The sequence below is a fragment of the Amphiura filiformis genome, chromosome 2 (assembly GCF_039555335.1).
Source record: "Amphiura filiformis chromosome 2, Afil_fr2py, whole genome shotgun sequence".
In the NCBI taxonomy this organism is placed as follows: Eukaryota; Metazoa; Echinodermata; class Ophiuroidea; order Amphilepidida; family Amphiuridae; genus Amphiura; species Amphiura filiformis.
In genome coordinates this window covers 56,924,105-56,944,964 of record NC_092629.1, presented here as the reverse complement: position 1 = coordinate 56,944,964, position 20,860 = coordinate 56,924,105, and the positions used below count along the sequence as shown (strand labels likewise).

The window sequence follows — 20,860 nt, the reverse complement described above, 5'->3', positions numbered from 1 at the left end:
AATTTCAAAGGTGCATTTGTTTAATTGACATTGCAAACAAAGTGTTAGAATTATTGTGATAACTTTAGTAGTTACAGGTGTATTTATAACGGCTGAGTTACTTTTTTTTTAGATTAAATTCCCTAAATGAAGGCCATACTAATACATATTTGATGAATTCACTGAACCAGTACAAGGCTGTTTTAGCCTTTTATACCTTCATTTTTCTGTACTGAACTGAACTATAATACCTAACCCTGCAGCATGAAACTTTTGTCAGGTGGAAATGCATGCCGTGCCACCACAGGGCTATTCCAGTTGAAATGCATACACCTCCTATGGAAGACATGACCTTTATAGGCCACATAGGGAGCGTGAATTTCAAATGGGGTTACCTGAATGGTTGACTCCATTTTAAATCTACACCCCCTGTGTGGGAGAATAAGATCATGTCTGCCACAAGGGTGTATGGGTTTCAACTGGAATAGCCCATAAGATCACTATTGAGGCCCATCCCTTATACATTTTTATATGTGATGTGATCAAGCAAAATCAGTCGTAACTCGGAAATATTAAATTTTCAGTTTCTTATAGGATAGTAAAAAGCATTTACAAAGCTGGATTTTGCAGAAAACCCCCTTGAAATTGAACAACCAGTTCCAAAGATATGAACAATTTAAGAGTTTCCAAAACAATAGGAAACAAAAGAAAATGATTTCTTTGTTTGGCTATATCTCTAAATCAGTATTTCTGAGTTCCGACTGATTTTGCTTGATCGCGTCACATATAAGTTATAGTTATAGCAGTTTGTATTCTAGAAGTACAAATATGTGTCGTAGTAGCACAGAACAGTACATGACTTCTGGGGTGGAACCACCAGGCTGCCATGTTTATTAAAACGTTTTGACCATAATCAAAACGTGTTCATAAACACGTTTATAACATTTTTAAAAACATTATTGTGTTTGCTGTGTTTTCCTGTAACAATGATTACGACAAATATTAAGGTTTAGAATTACAATAATAGCAAAAGCAATTGTTTTAAACAAGTCTTCTTTTTCTTGTATCCCAAACATTGTCTCGTTTTAAACAAATACAATCCTCCAAAAACAAGATCTACATATAACTGATTTACAAGAAAACTAATTTTCTACAATATCAGCACCCTGATACATCCGTTTCAACCAATGTATCAATAATCAAATAACAATCTACTGGTATTTTTTACCAGTATGTTAGTATTTTAATGTATGATACCGTTTCTTGTTGGACTTAAGGTTTCAAGAGCATGTTATGCCAACATTAGCATCACATACTGTTGTATCTCAAAAGGCTGCCTTGTGTGATTTCTTTTTATCATCGCCACCTCATTGTGATAATATACACTGTAAAATTAACTTGATATTTTAATTTTGAGGTAATATTACACTATTACAATCCATGTCCAATCATAAAAGAATGGACATGCTCATATGAAATAGAACAATGATAATAAACATCACACAAGGCAGCCATTTCAGATATGACAGTATGTGATGCGGATGACGATGAATACCGGTCACTGACTCCATTTTGTGTCTTTTAAACAAAAAGTTTGAAGATAGAAGGATTTGCATTGTTCAGATTTCAAGAGAAATTAAAAAAGGGTTCAAAAGTATTTCCATAAGTCAAGCAGATTTTGTACTATTTTCAAAATGCAGTGTTGATAACCAATTTTACTTAAATTCTAAAAGCAAGGTTTTCTTGAAATACTAAAAACTGGAATCTGTGATAAACCCACATAACATTATTTTTATTTTTAACATTCCGGACAAAACATGTGACAATATTTCAAACACATCCCGCTGTATGTGAGATACAAAATAATAAAAACCCTCTTATTTATAAAATATACATGATATGACCTATGACCTCTGGGATTAATACAGGGTCAAAGGATGACCTCATTCCTCTGTTGTCTAGCTCTTTTGACGGCGTCTACTCTCTTTTGTCGCTCCGCAACTTTCTTACCCATGGTGGTTTTGAGTGGTGGGAGTGAAAAGGTGTCTTTGGTGAATGCAGCCTCAGGTCTGGAATGAGAAATGACAAAAATGTAACATATTTAATTGATGAAAGAGAACAATATGCTATTCCAGTTGAAATCCATACACCCCCTATGGAAGACATGACCTTATATCTTCCCCACAGGGAATGCAAATTTCAAATGGGGTTACTAGAATGGGTGATTCCATTTGAAATCTATACCCCCTGTGTGGGAGATTACGGTCATGTTTTCCATAAGGGGCGCATAAATTTCAACTGTAATAGCCTTGATTCACCTTGAGTTTGGTAGCAATGCTATTACTCGGGCAGGGACTGCCGTTTGAGAGGAGCTAGAGCAATCACTCCTCTACAGCTCTTCTTAAGTTGCATTTGCAAGAGCGATTTATAGCTCCTCTAGATGACTCATTAAATTCTTTATGCTTTAAGGGCTGGGGTATGAGCGTTTGGACAGTATTTATTGTGGGACATTAGAGCACATCAGACATATCGAATTGCATTCTGAATACGAAGAATGTCATTCTGATATCAAATAATTTTGATTTTTTGAAATTAGCAATTTAATACACATTTTATGGCAAATCATTAAAATTGATATTTTTGATATTTAACAGTACTTGAAGTAAACTTTATAAATCTGATGATTTATACTTAAAGTGTATGTAGGTGGGATGAAAAGCCGACGATCAATTGAAAATTTTGACCTTTTCATTATTGAAGATATGGATTTTTTCCCCAAAACACAAAAAAAATTAGGTCTTTTTGGGAAAAAATCCATATCTTCACTATGAAAGGTCAAAATTTTCAATTGACCGTCGGCTTTTCCTCCCTGCTACATACACTTTAAGAATATGTCATTAGATTTATATAATTTACTTCGAGGACTGTTATATATCAAAAATTTGAAAAATATCAAATTTTATAATTTGTCATAAAATTTGTATTATATTGTGATTTTCAAAAATGAAAATTATTTGATATCAGAAAGACATGCTTCAGATTCAGAATGCAATTCGATAGGTCTGAGGTGCTCTCATGTCCCACAAAAAATACTGTCGAAACATAATAAACTCATTTTAGATCCCTTAATGGGCACAGGTGCAAACAGCTCTTTTAAAGCTCTTCTTGAAGAGACCAGAAGAGCATTCTACAGCTCTTTTCTCATTTTCAAATGGCAGTCCCTGCTCAGGCCCAAATTACTTTTATGGGTTAGTAAATTGTCCCACAATTGTCTAAACCTAAATGTGGTGTCATCACACCAAGGATTCTAGCGTTCTCATGTATGTACTCTTTAATTTTTTTATTTTAATTTTTTTTTGCAATTTTAACAAAGTAACTTTATTCTACTAAGCTATACGCATTTGAATGACAAACGGTAGAGTTATCAAACGTGACAGTGATTTCCGCTGACTTTGTTACGGCCTTCTTACAGCCTCACAGATGAACTGCACTCACTTTAACTGTCTTCAAAATCTGCGGGAAAAGTTTTTTGTCCCTTTTGAAAAGCTCTCTTTTTTTTAATTCAAATTGCTATAAGCGGGGGAAATAAAGTCAAATTCTACTTACAATTTTCTGGTTGAGTTTCTGAGTGGTATTTTAGGCAACTTGTTATCCCTGGATAAAAAAAATAGATTACAAAATTATTATTAGTCTTCGAATGTAAGAGTCAAATCAGTCACTCTGGTCCAAAAATTATATGGAGTCCAGCCAGTTGGACCCCCTTAATCTGCAAAATTTGAAAACTATTGGGTCCTATACAATATTTTTGGGTCTTTGAACACAAATTCTGACACGGTTATCACATTTTAATCTCCAATGAAAAATATGGAGTCCCTCGTGATTTTACTGTGCTAATAAAAGACCCCAAAACCTGATGCAGTGGGAACCACCCCCAGGCCCTGGTCTTAGTATGTAAGGAGCGAAATCAGTCAAACAGTAAACTCACCCTGCTTGTTGCTCTTCATCTTCAGCCACGTATGCTTTGGCAAGTAAGTAGGCATCTGGCGTCCATTTATGGGAGTATAGAACATCTCGTAAATCTGACTTTAACCTGAGTAACTGCAAAAGTCAATGAAGGCAAGACATGGTGAAAATTAAAACATAATGATGAGGTTTCTAAAAAAATATAAATTATTGCTGGTGGTACACTTGTCTCATTTGAAATTTCTGGCAATCACATTTGGAGGCTTCAATTGAAAACAGCTCATTTTAAAAACACCTTCCATTCATGAGTGTATCAATGTCAAAGTTACCTATACCATGATCAGCTCGACTAATAGCTTGGCTCATAAACATCATGGATTGATATAGAATGGCGTACACACACAGCTGGGCACAGCACCTACGCGAGCAACATTTTGCGTATTGGAAGACTGATGCGTATGCACTTTTGTCAATTTAAGCGGGTGTAAGTTGACTTTTTGGATGCAGAGTTACAAAAACCGAATAATTCTTCTTCTTCCTATATAGATGTGCATACCTCAATTTGAGTATTGTCGCACAGGCTTAACGTGCACAATTTACCTATGCACGATCCTGGACTGATTGCAGACATCAGCACTGGGGATGGTCCGCCTTCTCTTTTCGAATAGCTCTGACACTTAACATGCACAGGGTTTTACTCTTCCTGTACACGGGACCAACGGCTTTATGTGACTTCCGAATCAAGTACGTCGCACATACACTACCTATATCTGCACATGCTAAATATAAGCAGTGTATGGGATTGAGAAGAAATTCTACAATTAAATTCTGTGATGTAACTGAACTTAATTGAAGGATTCCCGACCATATAGAAACTTTTTGGGAGGGAAGAGAATTTTCACCTAAGGCAAGTCCAAGACTCGAACCCTCGCTGATCGTACATCCCGGCAGCGCAACGCCTTATCCACTCGGCCATCTCGCCCTACCTAATTCTCGCCTATTACCAGCTGATCACCGTAAAGAGGCCTACCACTACCCATGTAAATGTGGCGGGCGAAACAAGAAATTGGGGGAATAGGCTATGAGGGTATCACCAAAATTGCTCTTTTAATGATGAAATATCACCATCCAATTCCAGAAATGAAAAAAAAAAATATTAATCAAAAAAAAAAATTCCAGTCCGGAAAAAAAACAAGCCCGAAATCCGTAAAAAAATTGAAAACTTAAATCTCTGAAAAAATCAATGAAATCTCACCTCATGTGCTTGTCTTTCATTGCCGTCTTTGAGATGTCTAATGATGATCTCACACTCCTGTAACGTAGGTGATCTTGGTTTGGGGTCGGACGGTTTCTGTACTTGGAGTGGATTGGTACTGATGGGCATTAGTGGCTGAGGCTGACCAGCTGGACTTGTCTGTTGACCAGCCTCATGGACGGATGAACTGTCAACGGAAGAAGACAAGATAATGTATTATAGGTTAGCATTCTTCATATTTATCATACAGTTTTCCCCCATTATGTTAGTATTTTGTGTTCTCTCTACTCATTCAAATCAATTGAATGAATGCATAAAAAAAAAGTTTAAACTAACTTCTTGATCACTTGTCTCATTCGGAACGGCTTTTAAAACCAAACTGCCGGTTTAACTGTACAATACAAACCAGGCCCAACTTCAGTTTCTGCCAGGGTGCTGGCAGGGACAGGTGGTTGGGTTTTGAAGCCATCCCATATCCAGTTTGGACCAGTCGCTATGCACATTGCACAATTTCACAAATAATATTTGTACTCTGTAACATCACACCAAGTGATTCAAAGTTATGTTTAATGAGTCTGTCCTTGTGGGGCTAAAATCAATTACTGGCTCCAATAAACAATTGGAAATCTAGGCGAGAAACAACCTTTTTAAAACTTGCCCGATGTGTTCGTACATGTATATATACTTGCACTTTTAATAGAACCTCAATTAAATATTCTGTTGTAAACAAGGAGCCAACACAAAACTGTCATGTACAGAGAATTTGAGTGTATTTGGCTCCTTCATACATGTATGTGATACAATCTGATCCACTCAAACCAAAGGATCTGATACACTCAGACCAAAGAAGGAAATTTTGAAAATTGGACAAAACCTAAGCTTACTGATGTTGAAATCCCACAGTCCCTGGCATACTTGGTTGCAAACTTATGAGCTTTTTGTACGCTCATTTCCTTTAATTTTTTCTCATCTCTCATCTCAATTTCATTTACCGTATTCATTCCAATAAGCGCCCAGGGCGCTTAACAAAGTCATTTTGGGTGGGCGCTTATTTTTTACATTGTTTTTAGTCATCAATCACCGTCTGAAAGTATTTAGTTACTCACAGTTAGTGCGCCCTCACAAAGTGTGTATATATAATTATTAATATTATATTGACAATGTTTTTGAGGGCGCACTAACAAAGATGGCCGCCGCCTGAAAATACGATTTTGAGTTAGAAAATCCTCAAACTTGGCCTTTTAAAGGCATTTGCAGGTGGTTATTGTGAAGTATTTTTAATATCTATACGTCTGCCCACTATGAAATAGCGTCATAATTTAATTTTGGTGCACATTTTGGATACTTTTGATGCATGTAAATTCGACAGGTAAGCTTACTGGAAGAATTTTGACAACATTGGATGGGCGGTTAATAATTTCATATTGTGTTTGTTGCAAAGTCGCTGGGTGGGCGCTTATTGGGGCATGGGCGGTTATTGGAACGAATACGGTAGATCTCCTTTAGTCTGACTGGATCAGATCATGTTGTATACATACAATGAGGGACTTATAATTACCTTTTGTCGACAGCATCTTTGAGTAACCTCTGTAGGTATGCGTTGCGACTTCTGGATTCTTGTAAAGCACCGTTTAATTCTTTGATCTTTTCTTCCATAAACATTGATTTGACTTGATCTAACTTTTGAGCTGCAGAGTGAGAAAGAAGAGAGAAACATTAATTGTAAGGATTCAATTCACCTGAATTTAGTTGTGACTGGGACTCATTTTTACAAAACTGGACTCACTTTTGTTTTAATAACAGTCAGAATTTAAAGGAGGATTTCGTGATCCTAGCATCCTCTTTTTATGACATTTTTCAGTAGATATCCAAAAAAAAAAGCTTCTTCCCAAAATTTCAGATGATTCTGATTTTACGAGTTATGCATGATTATGTGTATTACACGGCTCCATAGACCACTGTTGTAATTTCGATCTGGTATACCAGAACAAAATTAAAATTTGATAATATTTTTGCTAAACGAATTTATCTGCAAGAAATTGTTGGTACATAAACATTTTGAGCCAGAGGTTTCCAGTGGTATAAAAATCTCAACTTTTTTTGAGAAAAATGGGGGGATGAGGCTGTGGATCACAAAATGCCCTTTTAAGTTCAATAGCCTCCATTCAATAATTATAGTAGCTCAAATTCTGACCTCACATTGCAGAGAAGTTTCATTTTGGTTCATCATCTTCAATTTCCTGGATGTCTTAATAATGTAGACTGTATGGTGATGGGCTATGGTTCAGGACAAAAAGTGTAGCCTGGTGTGGTGACTTTTATTACCAATAGACTTGAAGTAACAGGCCTGAAACATGGCCTGTTGCCTGTTTATTTTCACCCTTGATTTCAATTTGATTCACAGGATAATATAATTATGTTTAATGCCCACCCATGCCATTTCAGAGTAAGGATGTAATCTAGATGTTGGGAGTGCCCAGTCAATGTTGCAAAACCATCTTGTTATATTACAACCGATCAGGGTTTAGATTAATCTTCCAACTGATTTAAAAACAGTTGGAAGAAAAGTATTGTCTATATTTAAGCCTTTCTGTGTTTCTTTAATAGTTCTTCACACTATTGCGAATCAAAAATCAGTGAAACAACTGTTCAGAATAAAAATTAGGAGTCAATTGGGAGATCCAAGTGTCAAATATGCACAGCTTCAGGACGATTGGGCCTAGTTTCCAGGTTTTGAAGCCATAAATTGCTGCTTACCTTGTGAGTGGCTATTACTGTCTGCATCTAGAGAACTAAGAGATGAACTACTGGATTCTGTAAAAAGGACACACAAATTATGTGAAAGTAATTGACAAAATGGCTATCTTCAGAATATATTTTACCTTTATCACTAAACAGCCAAAGCTAATTGTCATGATGATATGTTCAGTTGTTAAGCAATTCAGTTATGATTGCATTCCAAGGAACCTTAGCATCTAACTGCCAGCGTTGGAAATAGCTGGTATCGCGTAGCAAAATGCTACACAATTTTGGAGTTGAGTAGCATTTTTATGCCCTACACACTGTAGTATGTGAATATACCAAGAGAAACGCAATGAAAGCTAATTTTGCTACGCATAAAAAAATGTTTAATTCCAACACGACTGCTAGCTGCTCATCAAAGCAGTCGACTTGCATCTTGACGCATTTATAATTTATATGAATTTAGAATATAAAAAACTGTAACAGAATAAATTTATTGTATTATACTTTTGCAATTATTACAAGTTAGTTTAAAATTTCTGAGGTTCAAATCAACCTGTCAATCAGGGCTGCTATCAACTATTTGGAATTGCTTGGTGTGATGAGGCACTGCAACAGAATTATTACTTGCCGACTAAAAATCTTCACTTTGACCAATGATTATTTGAGCCAGTGCGCTCGAGAATCTAAAAAGTGTGGGTGGGGAGGGCATTGGAACAACAACTTATTCTGATGACGTGTGAGATTTTACAACCTTGGCGCAATATTTACCACATGACATTTAACTACCTTGGTGTGACAAGCACAATAAAAAATGTATATATAGCAGGATTTATTTAATTCCACTGAGGAAAAAAGCAGATCCAAAATTACCAGATTTCTTCCTTACCTTTTTTCGGACTTTCTCCTCTAGCCATTATAACTCTAAAATGTAATTCTGTGAGTGACAAAACAGAAGAAGAATAACATTTTACAACCAATAATAATTATTATAATCAATATGCAAACTGACTGTTCATTTTATTCCTTTTACCAGATTACAGCCCTTTGCTTCTTTTAGCCCTGCAAATTAATCAGCCATTGTCTTTTGTTTTATTGTTACTGATGAATTACTGTGCCAAGAGTACAGGTAAATCATGTTGTGTTCTCAGTTCAATGCAATTGTGCTTGAAAATAACACTATTGTGTTACAATGTACATACATGCAGACACCATGTTAATTTTCAAGCTTTTTATGCGTATTGGATTGGCCAGACTTTTTCAGATCGCCCGAGGAACACTGTATTAATAAATACTATAGCTAAAATAATAGTTTCTCGATCATGAGAGTGTGAATGTACTGCGTGCACTGCGTAATGTCAGAAGTTTAGTGGAATGACACGATAGCGCGATCGATTGTGCAGGCACAGGAAATGCAGCGCTACCCAAAGCGTGTGTGGTAGGCGTTGTACGCCGACGCAATTGTCATTGCGTGCCTATTGAGCTCTCATGATCGAGAAACTATTATTTTAGCTATAAATAGATCAATTGAGTCCATATTAATTGGTAGAGCTATTAGAAGAGACATGTAGTTGAACTGAGCTCAATATTTTAAAGCTCATAGTAAGACCAATAAATATTGGCCGTAAAAAAAAGCATCCCATTTTATTATTATTATTTTTTGGATCCAATATTTTCACACACTTGGATTCATCAAAATATACTTGTGTAACGTATGTGGTCTCTAAATTGTAACAATCCAATATGTCAAATTTAGAATATTTTTAACGCTTTGCTTTGGCTTCATTGTATTCTCAATTCATATCAATAACAATGTACACATCGCTGTACATACCTTTATTTTCTCTTTTGAGAGCTTCTATTTCACTATGTAAACTTATTAAAATTTCTTCATGTTGTCTTCTCAAAAATGCCATACTTTTTTCTAAGTGCGACACTCTCTGTAATGCATCCATATCCCCCGTTGTAGAAATGGAAGTGTCCACACTTTCAATGTCTGTTGGCAGGCTCTGGCGCAGTCCACTATAGTGTGGTGGGGGTGGCAAGACTTGGATTTGGTCCTTAACAAATGGTTTTGGATATCGTCCCCTATCCAGGGTGTGAATTCGTGGCCATTGTGGAAGATTTTGAAGAGGAGGGAGACTGACGGATGAGGACGTCATTGGAAGTGTATCCATTCGATTCGCAGGTTAAAAACAAACAAAAAGAATTTGGCCACAGAATTGAGAATCCTGAAGGTTTGGAAAGGCTGGTACAATTACGTCTAGTAAATAACAGAATGCGTATCCTATCAGCGTTTTTACTCCTTTTTTTTATTCCATATCCATAGTTGTAAGATGACTCAATATCTGATGAAATTCTGTTGAAGAGATACAATGAAAAAAAAAAGAAAATAAATTAAAAATGAGGTCAGATTTTACAATCATTACAATGTACATGTATACACTCGCAGTTCATGCAAATTTGTGAGAATCAATCTTGAGTGCATTAAACGCATCCACATCAGCGCAAGTGCATTAGTTTGTAGAGCAAAAAGTAATACGCGTTCATTAATTAACCCTAACACTGACCCATGCTTTTTGATATCGGAAGTCAAAGAAGATCCGAATTTTTCAAGAAGAATAATAATTTTTGACTTGGCACCCCCGGGAGTCGAACCTTTGACCCCCCGCATGCCAACCACACGATCGCGGACTGGTAGCTGGACGGGTTGTTGCTGCCCGGCCAGCAATTCCGTGAGCATATCACACTTAGGGTGATTGCGTCATCGCAGACCCTGGGATGCATGCATGATCAGAATTTTTCATTGTGGTATTTTGTGGTTTTTACTGGTGTTAGGGTTAGAAGACACTCTAATCTGGAAAAATACATCTTACCTAACCCTAACACTGACCCATGCTTTTTGATATCGGAAGTCAAAGAAGATCCAAATTTTTCAAGAAGAAGAAGAATTTTTGACTTGGCACCCCCGGGATTTGAACCTTTGACCCCCGCATGCAACGCACACGATCGCGGACCGGTAGCTGGACGGGTTATTGCTGCCCGCCAGCAATTCCGTGAGCATATCACACTTAGGTGATTGCATCATCATGAGACCCTGGGATGCATGCATGATCAGAATTTTTCATTGTGGTATTTTGTGGTTTTTACTGGTGTTAGGGTTAACCAATTTCATGTATACACAAGAAGAAAAAACACAAATTTTGCTGCTTTTATTACAAAATTATCACTAAAAATTTTGGAAATACAAGCAAATATAAATTCATTAACCCGCAAGAAAAATGAACGCATCCGAAAGCAATTTTGCTATTATATACCTCTTCAAACTTAATAATTTCCATGAGAAATAGACTACTTGAAAATTTTGTGATGAATATACTTATAATAATAATAATACTGCACTCGGCTTCACTTTTCAGAGAAGAACGGCATGTGCTTAAAATTGTACAAGGAACTTATACGATGTCCTCATTCACAAACTGATACTATCTGTCCATCGTATAAGGTTATTGCCGTACGGCAGTGTGGTGAAGGAATATTACACAGTCAAGAATAGGCTCCATCATTTTTTTTGTTCTGATCCCTCCCAGTCTCCCAAAACATCAAAACATCAACAGCGTTGCACATTTACTTACTTAAAGAGGTACCAGCACATCTGGATTTATTCATAAAATGTTAGACAAGCTTAGCATTTTATAGCATAACATAATCCATGATAATAAAAGGTCCTGACCATCTAAAAGAACATAGTGATATGTAAGGACAAGGTTAACTGCCCAAATCCTAGTATAAACATTCAGTAATTGTTGGTACGGTATTTAGTTCCTGCATAAACCTGCCAGTTGACCAGGCCAACAACGGTGGACCTTTAAGACTGTCCTTTTTCATGTAACGCAGACAAAGTAGGGCCAAGCTACCTAGAAATGGTCAAATTTTGGCAAGAAATATCTATGTGTAATCCTATGCAAGTCCCATATCACATCGTTATCGGCGATCGTGATTTTTTTTTCCTGAAGTTTGGCTGGTACCCACTAGCGTCATGCACGTGACGTGACACAGCTAAAATAATCGACTGGAAATCGGGGATCATTAAAACGTCAACAAATTTCAAAACACAGAAAGCAGTAAACTTTTAAATGGCGAAGCGGTCCGAATTTTGAGCCATACAAGTTTACGTGGTGAACTATGCTTGGCAGTGGTGATACAAACCCACCCTTTTTTTTATTTCAAACCCACCCTTTTTATTTTATACCCTTAGTCTAAACCAAAACTCTGAAACCCACCCTTATTAAAGCATGGTTACTGATCAAATGATCATTCATAGATTTTTTAGATGATAATTGGTTATGGTGGTCCAGGAGGTGCAGACTTGCATCCAAAGAGAATTACATATGAAGTTTTAGATGACCAAACAGAATGGCATTTCAATATTTTTTTGTGTTTCATGCCCGGGGTTTCATGATTTAGTGTCATTCAATCGGAAATTACACTAAGCTTTGCGATTGCAATTGTTGATTTCTAAACCCACCCTTTTTATCAGTGACCACGCTTATATTTGGTTTGGACACACATTTTAACCAAGAATTTTTCAAACCCACCCTTAATTTTTAGGCATTTTGAGGACCCTTCAAACCTAGTTCACCACGTAAACTTATGGCTCAAAATTCGGACCGCTCGCCAATAAGTTAACTGCTTTCTATGTTTTGAAATTTGTTGACGTTTTAACGATCCCCGATTCTCGGTCGCTTATTTCAGCCGTGTCACGTCACATGCATGACGCTGGTGGGTACCAACCAAACTTCAGAAAAAAAAAAACCTCGATCGCCGATAACGATGTGATATGGGACTTACATAGGATTACACAGAGATATTTCTTGCCAAAATTTGACCATTTCTAGGCAAGTTGGCCCTACTTTGTCTGCGTTATATGAAAAAGGACAAGTGCAACGCTTTTGATGTTTTGATGTTTTGGGAGACTGGGAGGGTTCAGAACAAAAAAATGATGGAGCCTATTCTTGACTGTGTAATATTCCTTCAACCAGTTGCCGTGCGGTAACAGTCTTATACGATGGACAGATAGTATCAGTTTGTGAATGAGGACATCGTATAAGTTCCTTGTACTACTTCAAACCCACCGGCACCGTTTCTAAAGCATGGGTTACCAACTATGTTAAATTGACGCGAGCTGTTAAGGAGAGCTGTAGCCTACAGTGTAGAAGTTCTGGAGCAATTGAGCTCCTTAAAAACGAAGGCCTGCTGATCTACAATGTACAAATGTATCATCATTGACATTCATTTGATCCAGACAGGGTCTAATTCTGCATAAAACCGGCAGCGTTATTTCTATAGATCTGCTGCGCATTCAAATTGCATTGTATTGCATCGTAATTTCATTTGTGTCTATGCTAATTATGTTTACACAACATGAACTCACGTGTTTTCAAGCAAATTCGCCGATAATAGGTGATCAAAAGCGATCGGAATGTTACAAAAGTACAGATCGCATTCAGCTTACTTCATATGAGATGATCTTTGGAAAAATACGGCATTAATTTGTCTTGGTGTTTGCGGAATGCCCATGCAGTAAAATATTAATACGTTGCTGCAATTCATGATTGACAACTAACAATCGGCGTGTCCTTCGTATCCTCCACTGTCAATTTCTTATCCACTCACTAATCCTCACAAAAGCTTTGTGTTGATTACGTAATGTGTGGAGGCAAATTGCAATAAGTACAATGAAATAATGAGTAGGGCGGGCTCGAGGCGGGTTTCTTCTTCATCTTACGTAACAGTATTGTTCTCCAAAAACCCGGAAGCTTGTCGTTTGGAGCTCTAGCTGAAATACAGCAAGATAATGTAAGATAGTAAATGTAAACCTGTATTTTAGCTAGAGTATCTCGAGCTAATTTGATCCATCATCATGTTGTTGTCAATCAGGTTGTATCTCTCTCCCATGCTCCAGGCGGCGTCCAGCTCAAATCCATGAATCACAAACACAATTCAAAGACTGTATGGCTCAAGTATCTAGCACTTAAAGTTACCATAATTTCCTGGTTCATAGTATTCACAGATTAATACAAAGATATGATATTTCTTACCGTACCTCACGAAGCAGTAACCCACCTCTATGCGGTAGCCATGCACCAATAAAAATATTTTCGGCTCTCCTTGATATGCAAATGAGTGGTTGCCCCGGCGACTGATGACCCAAGCAACCTTTGTCATTTATTATTTAATCAACTTAATTAATTACACACAAATAAACATTTTTATGTATTTATTGGAATTAAAAATATTATTTAACATGTAATTTTTATTATATTTGTGTTAATTTTGCCATAATTTTAAATAAAAATGGTAATTAGGAAACATTTAAAACATATTATTGAATGACACTGTTTATCAACATGACCGCAAAATGACCTTTGCTACAAAATGGTGGAGGTTTTGAAAGGAGCAGAACTCGTATTTCCCGAAAATGACAGTCAGTTTCACCTGATTGTAAGTCTCTGAATAGCTAAATAAATACACGGTTGTGTAGACCATAACATGAATTACTTGATAAGTAATAAGAGTTCAAAAGGGATTGTGCAGATCGTTGATAACATGAAGTACTACAATGTTTACATCATCGGCGATCTTTTCCTTTAGACCACCCTCGCTATATAGCCTTTTTTATAGGGACTAAATTATTACTTTTGCATCAAGGTTTACTTTTGCATCAAGGTTAAACAGTTGTCAAACACTTTGAAGTCAAGGTTTAATGTATTTGAAGGAGGGCAGGGCTTCGAATAACGAGGGAAATTATGGGGTAAAAAACAAAGTAAAAATATTTTTTTGAAAACAAGTGAAACAGCTATTCAGCTAGGAAGTTTTTGTCAAAAAAAAACGATTAAAAACTAATCAAAAAAGCAAAAACATACCTTCATAAAATCAGCATCACTTCCGTCACATGAAAAGATGATCAAATGAGAAGAATTTGTGAAATGGAAGAATTTTCCCAGCAAAATATGTTACGTTTTTCGAGAAATTCGCCATCTTGAATTGCAGAATTGTGTCAGGCAGTAAAAAACTGTCAAACGCGCTTGAAAATGCCTGATACACTAGCGTAAATTACCGCCAAAACGAGCGTACATCAAGCGCTTGTGTTACGCTAATGTTTCGGAGATGGCATCACCGGTTTTGCAACTAGCTCTTTTACGTCCAAAATAGCGATAAAAAGATGGATTTTGGAACAAAATAAAGCTTGTTTGATGAAATAAAAGGTACGTTTGTATAGCTAAAAACATGTTTAACCTTGATGCAAAAGTTTAATTTGATAAATTTGTAGTTTTAACCCTATATAGCTTGGGTGGTCTAAAAGAAAAGATCGCCACATCATCCATGTTTACATTAGTTAGGGTCATGGGGTTCATTCATATATTTTCATGACTAAACGGTTGTTTATGCCCGAGGGGCCGCTTGCCCGTTCATACATACCAGAACATTTTGTGATTCATATTTCATCAAAATATTAACAAAAAATAACAAGAAACATAATTAAAAACCATGAATTTCGTTCGTTCTCCCTACCACTGCAATCGCACATCCGGGCCACCGGGCATAAACGCTGTTTATGCCCGGCTCTCGACCAATCATGCGCGCCGTTATATAGCGCGTATACATGAACTATCAATCATACATGGATGTAGGCTATCATGGCTATGGAAAGACAAAACGGTTTTGGCTTTCTTTACTCAAGGGCTGTAATTTGATGTATAAAATGATGTGGTTTGATGGCAAATTTGAATTCACCTTTCATACCTACATATGCATTGGTTAGGATGGTAAATAATTATTTTGAAAGAATAATAAATAACTTCAAAACTTTGGAAAGAAATGGAAAATTTTGGAAGATGTGGCAAACCTTCCATGAATTTTACATTCACCAACTAGTCTATGGACACCAAAGGACTTGAAACAAGTCTACAAAAGGGTGGGGGTTCAAATTTTGATAAAAAGGGTGTCTGTCTTAAAAGCGTTGTCCGTTGAGGAAAATATAAATGGTGGGGGTTTGACCCCCAGACAAACAGTGATTCCGATTTTGGTAGAGGTTTGAAACCTTTTGATATGAATAATGAAGAGCTTCAAAATATTGAAAACATTGTATATTTTAAAAAGCCAGGGATTTTCAGGCGGGCTTGCTGGTACCCGCCCGAGATTACATTACCCGGGCAGGAAATACCTTACTCGAACACTCTAGCTTTTTCGGTCGGACAGTGCACAGCGGTGCAATTTTTTACACCGGAGGTTATTTATTCTGTTAATGTTGAAAATTGGATGAAAGTTATTTCGATGAGTCAACTGTATCTTTTGAGCAAGATTGGCGTATTTTGGACAGTCTAAAATTTTGCTGAAGTGTAATTTTAGCAACATTTTTGATGCAATCGCCTGTCGTGATCGGCTGTGTTTACTTCTGAACTTCCATTGCTTTACACTGTGTCATGCTTCAGCGAATCCGACTAGATTTTGAATGCAATGGTCTCTAGCCTAGAATGTGAAGCTATCGGTGAGCAAATTCTTGGCTAGAGTTCTCGAGCAAGAAATACCCTGCCCGGGTGCCCAAAATTAAAAAAAAAAAAAAAAAAAAAATAATAAGTTATTTTTTTCGGTTTTGTAGTATCCTAGGACCTAGACCTAAATGCTAAGATCATTCATGGTTGACCTAAAAAATAAAAATAAATTGCATGATTTTTTGTGTTTTTAATATGAAAATTGATAATTTGTATTCATGTGCATTTTGATATCATTAATAGAGTATGACAATGACATGAATGTACAAATTATCAATTTTCATATTAAAAACACAAAACATCATGGAATTTTTTTAATATTTTTTTTAGGTCAACCATGAATGATCCTAGCATTTAGGTCTACGTCCAGGATACTACAAAACCGAAAAAAAATTTCTTTGCAATTTCGGGTACCGGTTACCTCCCGAAAAATGTGCGGGTACCGGGCACAAAATTACCGAAAAATCACACCCTATTGTATATTCATTGTTCTTTTTTAGCTAAATTTTTTGGCATTTAAACTCAAGTTTTGGCCTTCATGTTTAATAAAATTGCATACAAATTTAGATTTTAAGATTAAGTTAATTTTAGTTTGCTTTATTTATACCACTGTCCAGTACCGGTACCGGTATTGTAAATTGTTATAATATTCAAATTTAAATTTATATTAATATTTAATTTCAAATAGGCTAGCCATCTATGGATCGTTTTCATCTTTGGCACAGAAGAAGATAATAATTTTTTTTAATTTTCGGCAGTGTTTTCAGCACCCTACCTCCTCTGATTATTGCTCTCCAGGGACCGAGAAATTTCAGACCTGGATACTGCCCTCATACGGTTGAAATTGCACATGTCCAAACAAATAAAAAGAAAGTTACCCACAAATAAGAACATCACGAATGACCTCTGCTCATTTTCCCGTAAAAAGTTTGTAAGTAATATGGAATCTGTGGCCAAAAAACAAAAATTTCACTTTGACAGGGGAATTCCACTGGGATTTTTTTACGGGAAAATCAGTGGAGGTGCGCAGGAACATGAGTCCTCAACATGTGAGTATACTTTTATTGGGACAAATGAAGTGATTTGCGAAAAAACAGGAAAAAAACAACTTTCAATGTGATTGGTCAGAAGCCAAGCGACTGCTTGGTTACCATGGCAACGGTTTTATTACCTTCATAACATGGCCAACATATCCATTATCCCTACATAAGTACAAACTCACTTGAGAAATGTTTTGGAAATATCATATATGTGCAAAAATGTTGGAATTCATGATTTCCTTAAACCTTGCCTTTAACACCACCTTAAAACCGACACTGGAGGGGGGTAGGCCTATTTTTATAAATTTTGCATTAACATATCTGATCGATCTAGCATTGATGGTCGATCAAAAGATAGAACTAATTTGGTTCTTCCAATAATAAAAGGTTCTTTCTCAGATCCAACAAACTGATACGGTACTCACAAAGATGAAGAAGCAGAAAAAGAATAATTTGGTTCTATTGCCTTAAGGTCCCCCTTCATTTAAGACCATTTATAGCTCATTTGGATTAGTAACAAGCGAGTTGGGGGTCAAAATGTCCAAGTGGGTTGCGGGGGATCGGAGGACGTCGCATGGGAGGACGTCGCACACCATAGGAATTACACACAAAAAGCAAAAAAGGAAGCAACTTTGAAATGCTGTATTTAGAAAAGTACAAGTAGCATGAACCACAAATTTCATACATAGTATTCTTGATACTAGATCTATTTCATGATATAAACAGTTTTGAATGTTATGCAACCTATTAATTAATTAATTGACTGTTAATTAACTTCATTTTGACCCATTTTCTGTGGGGGTTTTGTGTACGTTGTTCATACTTCCTTTCTAGGTTTTGGAACATTGATAACCAAATAGAGCAGAAATGATTAATATAAAACAAGATTAATATGTGTTGTTTATCACCACACAACAAAGTCCAATGTATTATGAAGAAGATGGATTTTTTGGTCATCGCACAACAAAAATCATCTCCGCTTAATGGATCACCCTGTATTCTCAATACTAGCTCTACAAAGCAGAAGGAAACTTAAGCAAATGTGATTTTTAAACTTATCTAGATGGTAAATAATCACACATCAGATAAACAGGTCTTTCAAGGGACTATATAGCTTGAAAACTTGTTTTTTACCTGGTAAAAATACACAATTTTGACCACCCTGTATGTTCTAACCACAATGAAATCAGCCCCCAGATTTTTTTTTAATGAAAGGCCATGGTTACATCCTTCTAGATCAATATCTGTTTTTACTTATTCATCAATGGGGAAAAAATTACCAGGGTGTAACAAATTGCATTTATTTTTAAATAATTATTATGTTACACCCTATATAAATTTTACCCACCCTGAATATTGACTTTGTTTTTGCCACATATGAGATCCTTGTAATGTAGACTTCCTAAAAATGTATACTTTCCTATACATAATATGTACAAAATAAAAAGTTATGTTCAGTTGAATACAAATCGATATGATTTTTGACATTTTAGTGTGTGTAACACTTTTTATGCCCAGTTCATGACATGCGCCCTTAACTACATTTTCTCGTGATTTGTGAATAATGCTATTTCAGGAGTAATCCCCAAGGTACAGAGGATAGACAACGGCCATGGTTGATATAAGAAGGACACAGCTGGACTTTGCTCCTCCTGGGTCCATTCCAGGAGGCAACCATTGGATACCATCAACCACACCCTTTATACCGGATGCTGGCACCTACCAACAGAACCAGCTCCAATTTAACCTGAACATCGCCACCAATCCATCCAACATGGCGCTCGGTTTGGAATCCTGGTCCACTTGTGATCGAAAAGCTTGGAGGTGCTGGTGTCAGGACAGAAGATACGACTCCTAGAGTGTCGCCGCTCAGGTTTTCAGCAGTTTCTGAAGATAGGTATGGTGTGATTTTAAAGCAAAATGCATAATCTGTAAAACATAATTTTCTAAGATATTTCATGAATCATGATATTTGAGAGAGTAGCATGATGGCCGAGCAGTTACTGACTCTGGTGGAAGAGGTCCCCATACCTGGCTGTCTGTACACCCTACCCTGGGCATCATGGGAGAACAGTGTCTGATATTGAGCGATTCAACCAGGTACAAATAACATTTAAAACACCTATTTTGTGTGTGTTTGTCCTGCGGGGTTAGGTTATCCAGACTCCATTTAATTTTCCATCCAGAACAGGGCAACTGGGCAAGTGCATTGATTTTTGTCATTTGCAGGTCAACAAAATCATATCAGTCATTCATAAACATAAAACCATCATTGTTACAAACATATTTTGTTGTTTTAAAAAATTAACAAAAGTAAATCAAAAGTAAAATTATAATCCATCATTGGCAGCCCAAAATTGCTCACCCATAATTAAAGGAGTATTTCGTGATCCTAGCATCCTCTTTTTATGACATTTTCAGGACATATCCACGAAAAAGCATATTCCCAAAATTTCAGTTGATTCTGATTTTTGCGTTTATGAGTTATGCATGATTATGTGTATTACACTGCTCCATAGACAATACGTTGTAATTTCGTTCTGGTGCACCAGAACGAAATTCAAATTTTATGATATCTTTGCTAAGCGAATTAATCTGCAAGAAATATTTTGTACATAAACATTATGTAGCCAGAGTATTCCAGTGATATAAAAATCTCAACTTTTTTTGAGAAAAGTGGGGGATGAGGCTGTGGATCACGAAGTGCCCCTTTAAATTGACCAAGCCAGCACTTTGTTAATGAAGTATGTAGATGTGTGTGTCATGCAGCAGTACAGGAACGTAAATTCACATCTGCATTCAGGGTCTTGGGCAGGAGTTGGAAGGTTTGGGTGTGTAAATTAAAAAAACTGGGTGTGTAAATTTAAGATTTGTGTATAAAGTATAGGCCATGTAGGCAAAAACTGGGTGTGTAAAACACAAGGGAGCACGGTGGCCTAGCGGAACGGGCACTGACTCGTAATGGGAAGGTTGTGGGTTTGAGCCTTGAGTAGGGCACTTTATCTCGATTACTCCTCTCCACCCAGGTGTTTAAATGTGTACCGGCATTCTTAAATGCTGGGAGGTAACAGACTCGCTGTAGAGGAGGTGTAGCGATCCCCCTATAGCAACATTACATGGAGGAGTCTGGCCCAATTGCCAATGAAAGAGAGATGGGCACTCCGATCACTGTTTATACGGGATCGTCTCCTTTACCTTTACCTTAAAACACTCCCTACATGTACATGACAGGCTGCCTAAGCCCTTCTCTGCATTTATCAAAGATCCACTGCCATTGGTTCATTGCCTCATGAATATTTATACCGTTTATGAATAATATATATTTT

General features: G+C 36.7%; 2 protein-coding genes across 3 annotated transcripts in view; one reads left to right on the top strand and one right to left on the bottom strand.

Moving 5' to 3' along the window:
• Positions 1-143: 143 nt before the first annotated feature.
• Positions 144-14,129, bottom strand: LOC140146428 (coiled-coil domain-containing protein 74A-like). Of its 2 annotated transcripts, none has more exons than XM_072168273.1 (9): positions 14,041-14,129; positions 9,774-10,298; positions 8,829-8,876; positions 7,955-8,011; positions 6,756-6,885; positions 5,198-5,384; positions 3,965-4,077; positions 3,586-3,633; positions 144-2,048 (listed from the first exon to the last, which is right to left on the bottom strand). In XM_072168273.1, the coding sequence occupies exons 2-9, from the start codon at positions 10,114-10,116 to the stop codon at positions 1,910-1,912; spliced, it is 1,065 nt and encodes a 354-aa protein (XP_072024374.1). In that variant the 5' UTR covers positions 10,117-10,298; positions 14,041-14,129; the 3' UTR covers positions 144-1,909. The 2 variants fall into 2 exon arrangements, with proteins under 2 accessions (XP_072024374.1, XP_072024375.1); XM_072168274.1 differs by having other exon boundaries at positions 14,046-14,119.
• Positions 14,130-14,362: 233 nt separating this feature from the next.
• Positions 14,363-20,860, top strand: part of LOC140146427 (uncharacterized) — a 28,261-nt gene continuing 21,763 nt past the window's right edge. The window contains 3 exon segments of the mRNA XM_072168271.1: positions 14,363-14,443; positions 19,111-19,322; positions 19,324-19,431. Coding sequence (XP_072024372.1) covers positions 19,147-19,322; positions 19,324-19,431 — 284 coding nt within the window. The 5' untranslated portion in view covers positions 14,363-14,443; positions 19,111-19,146.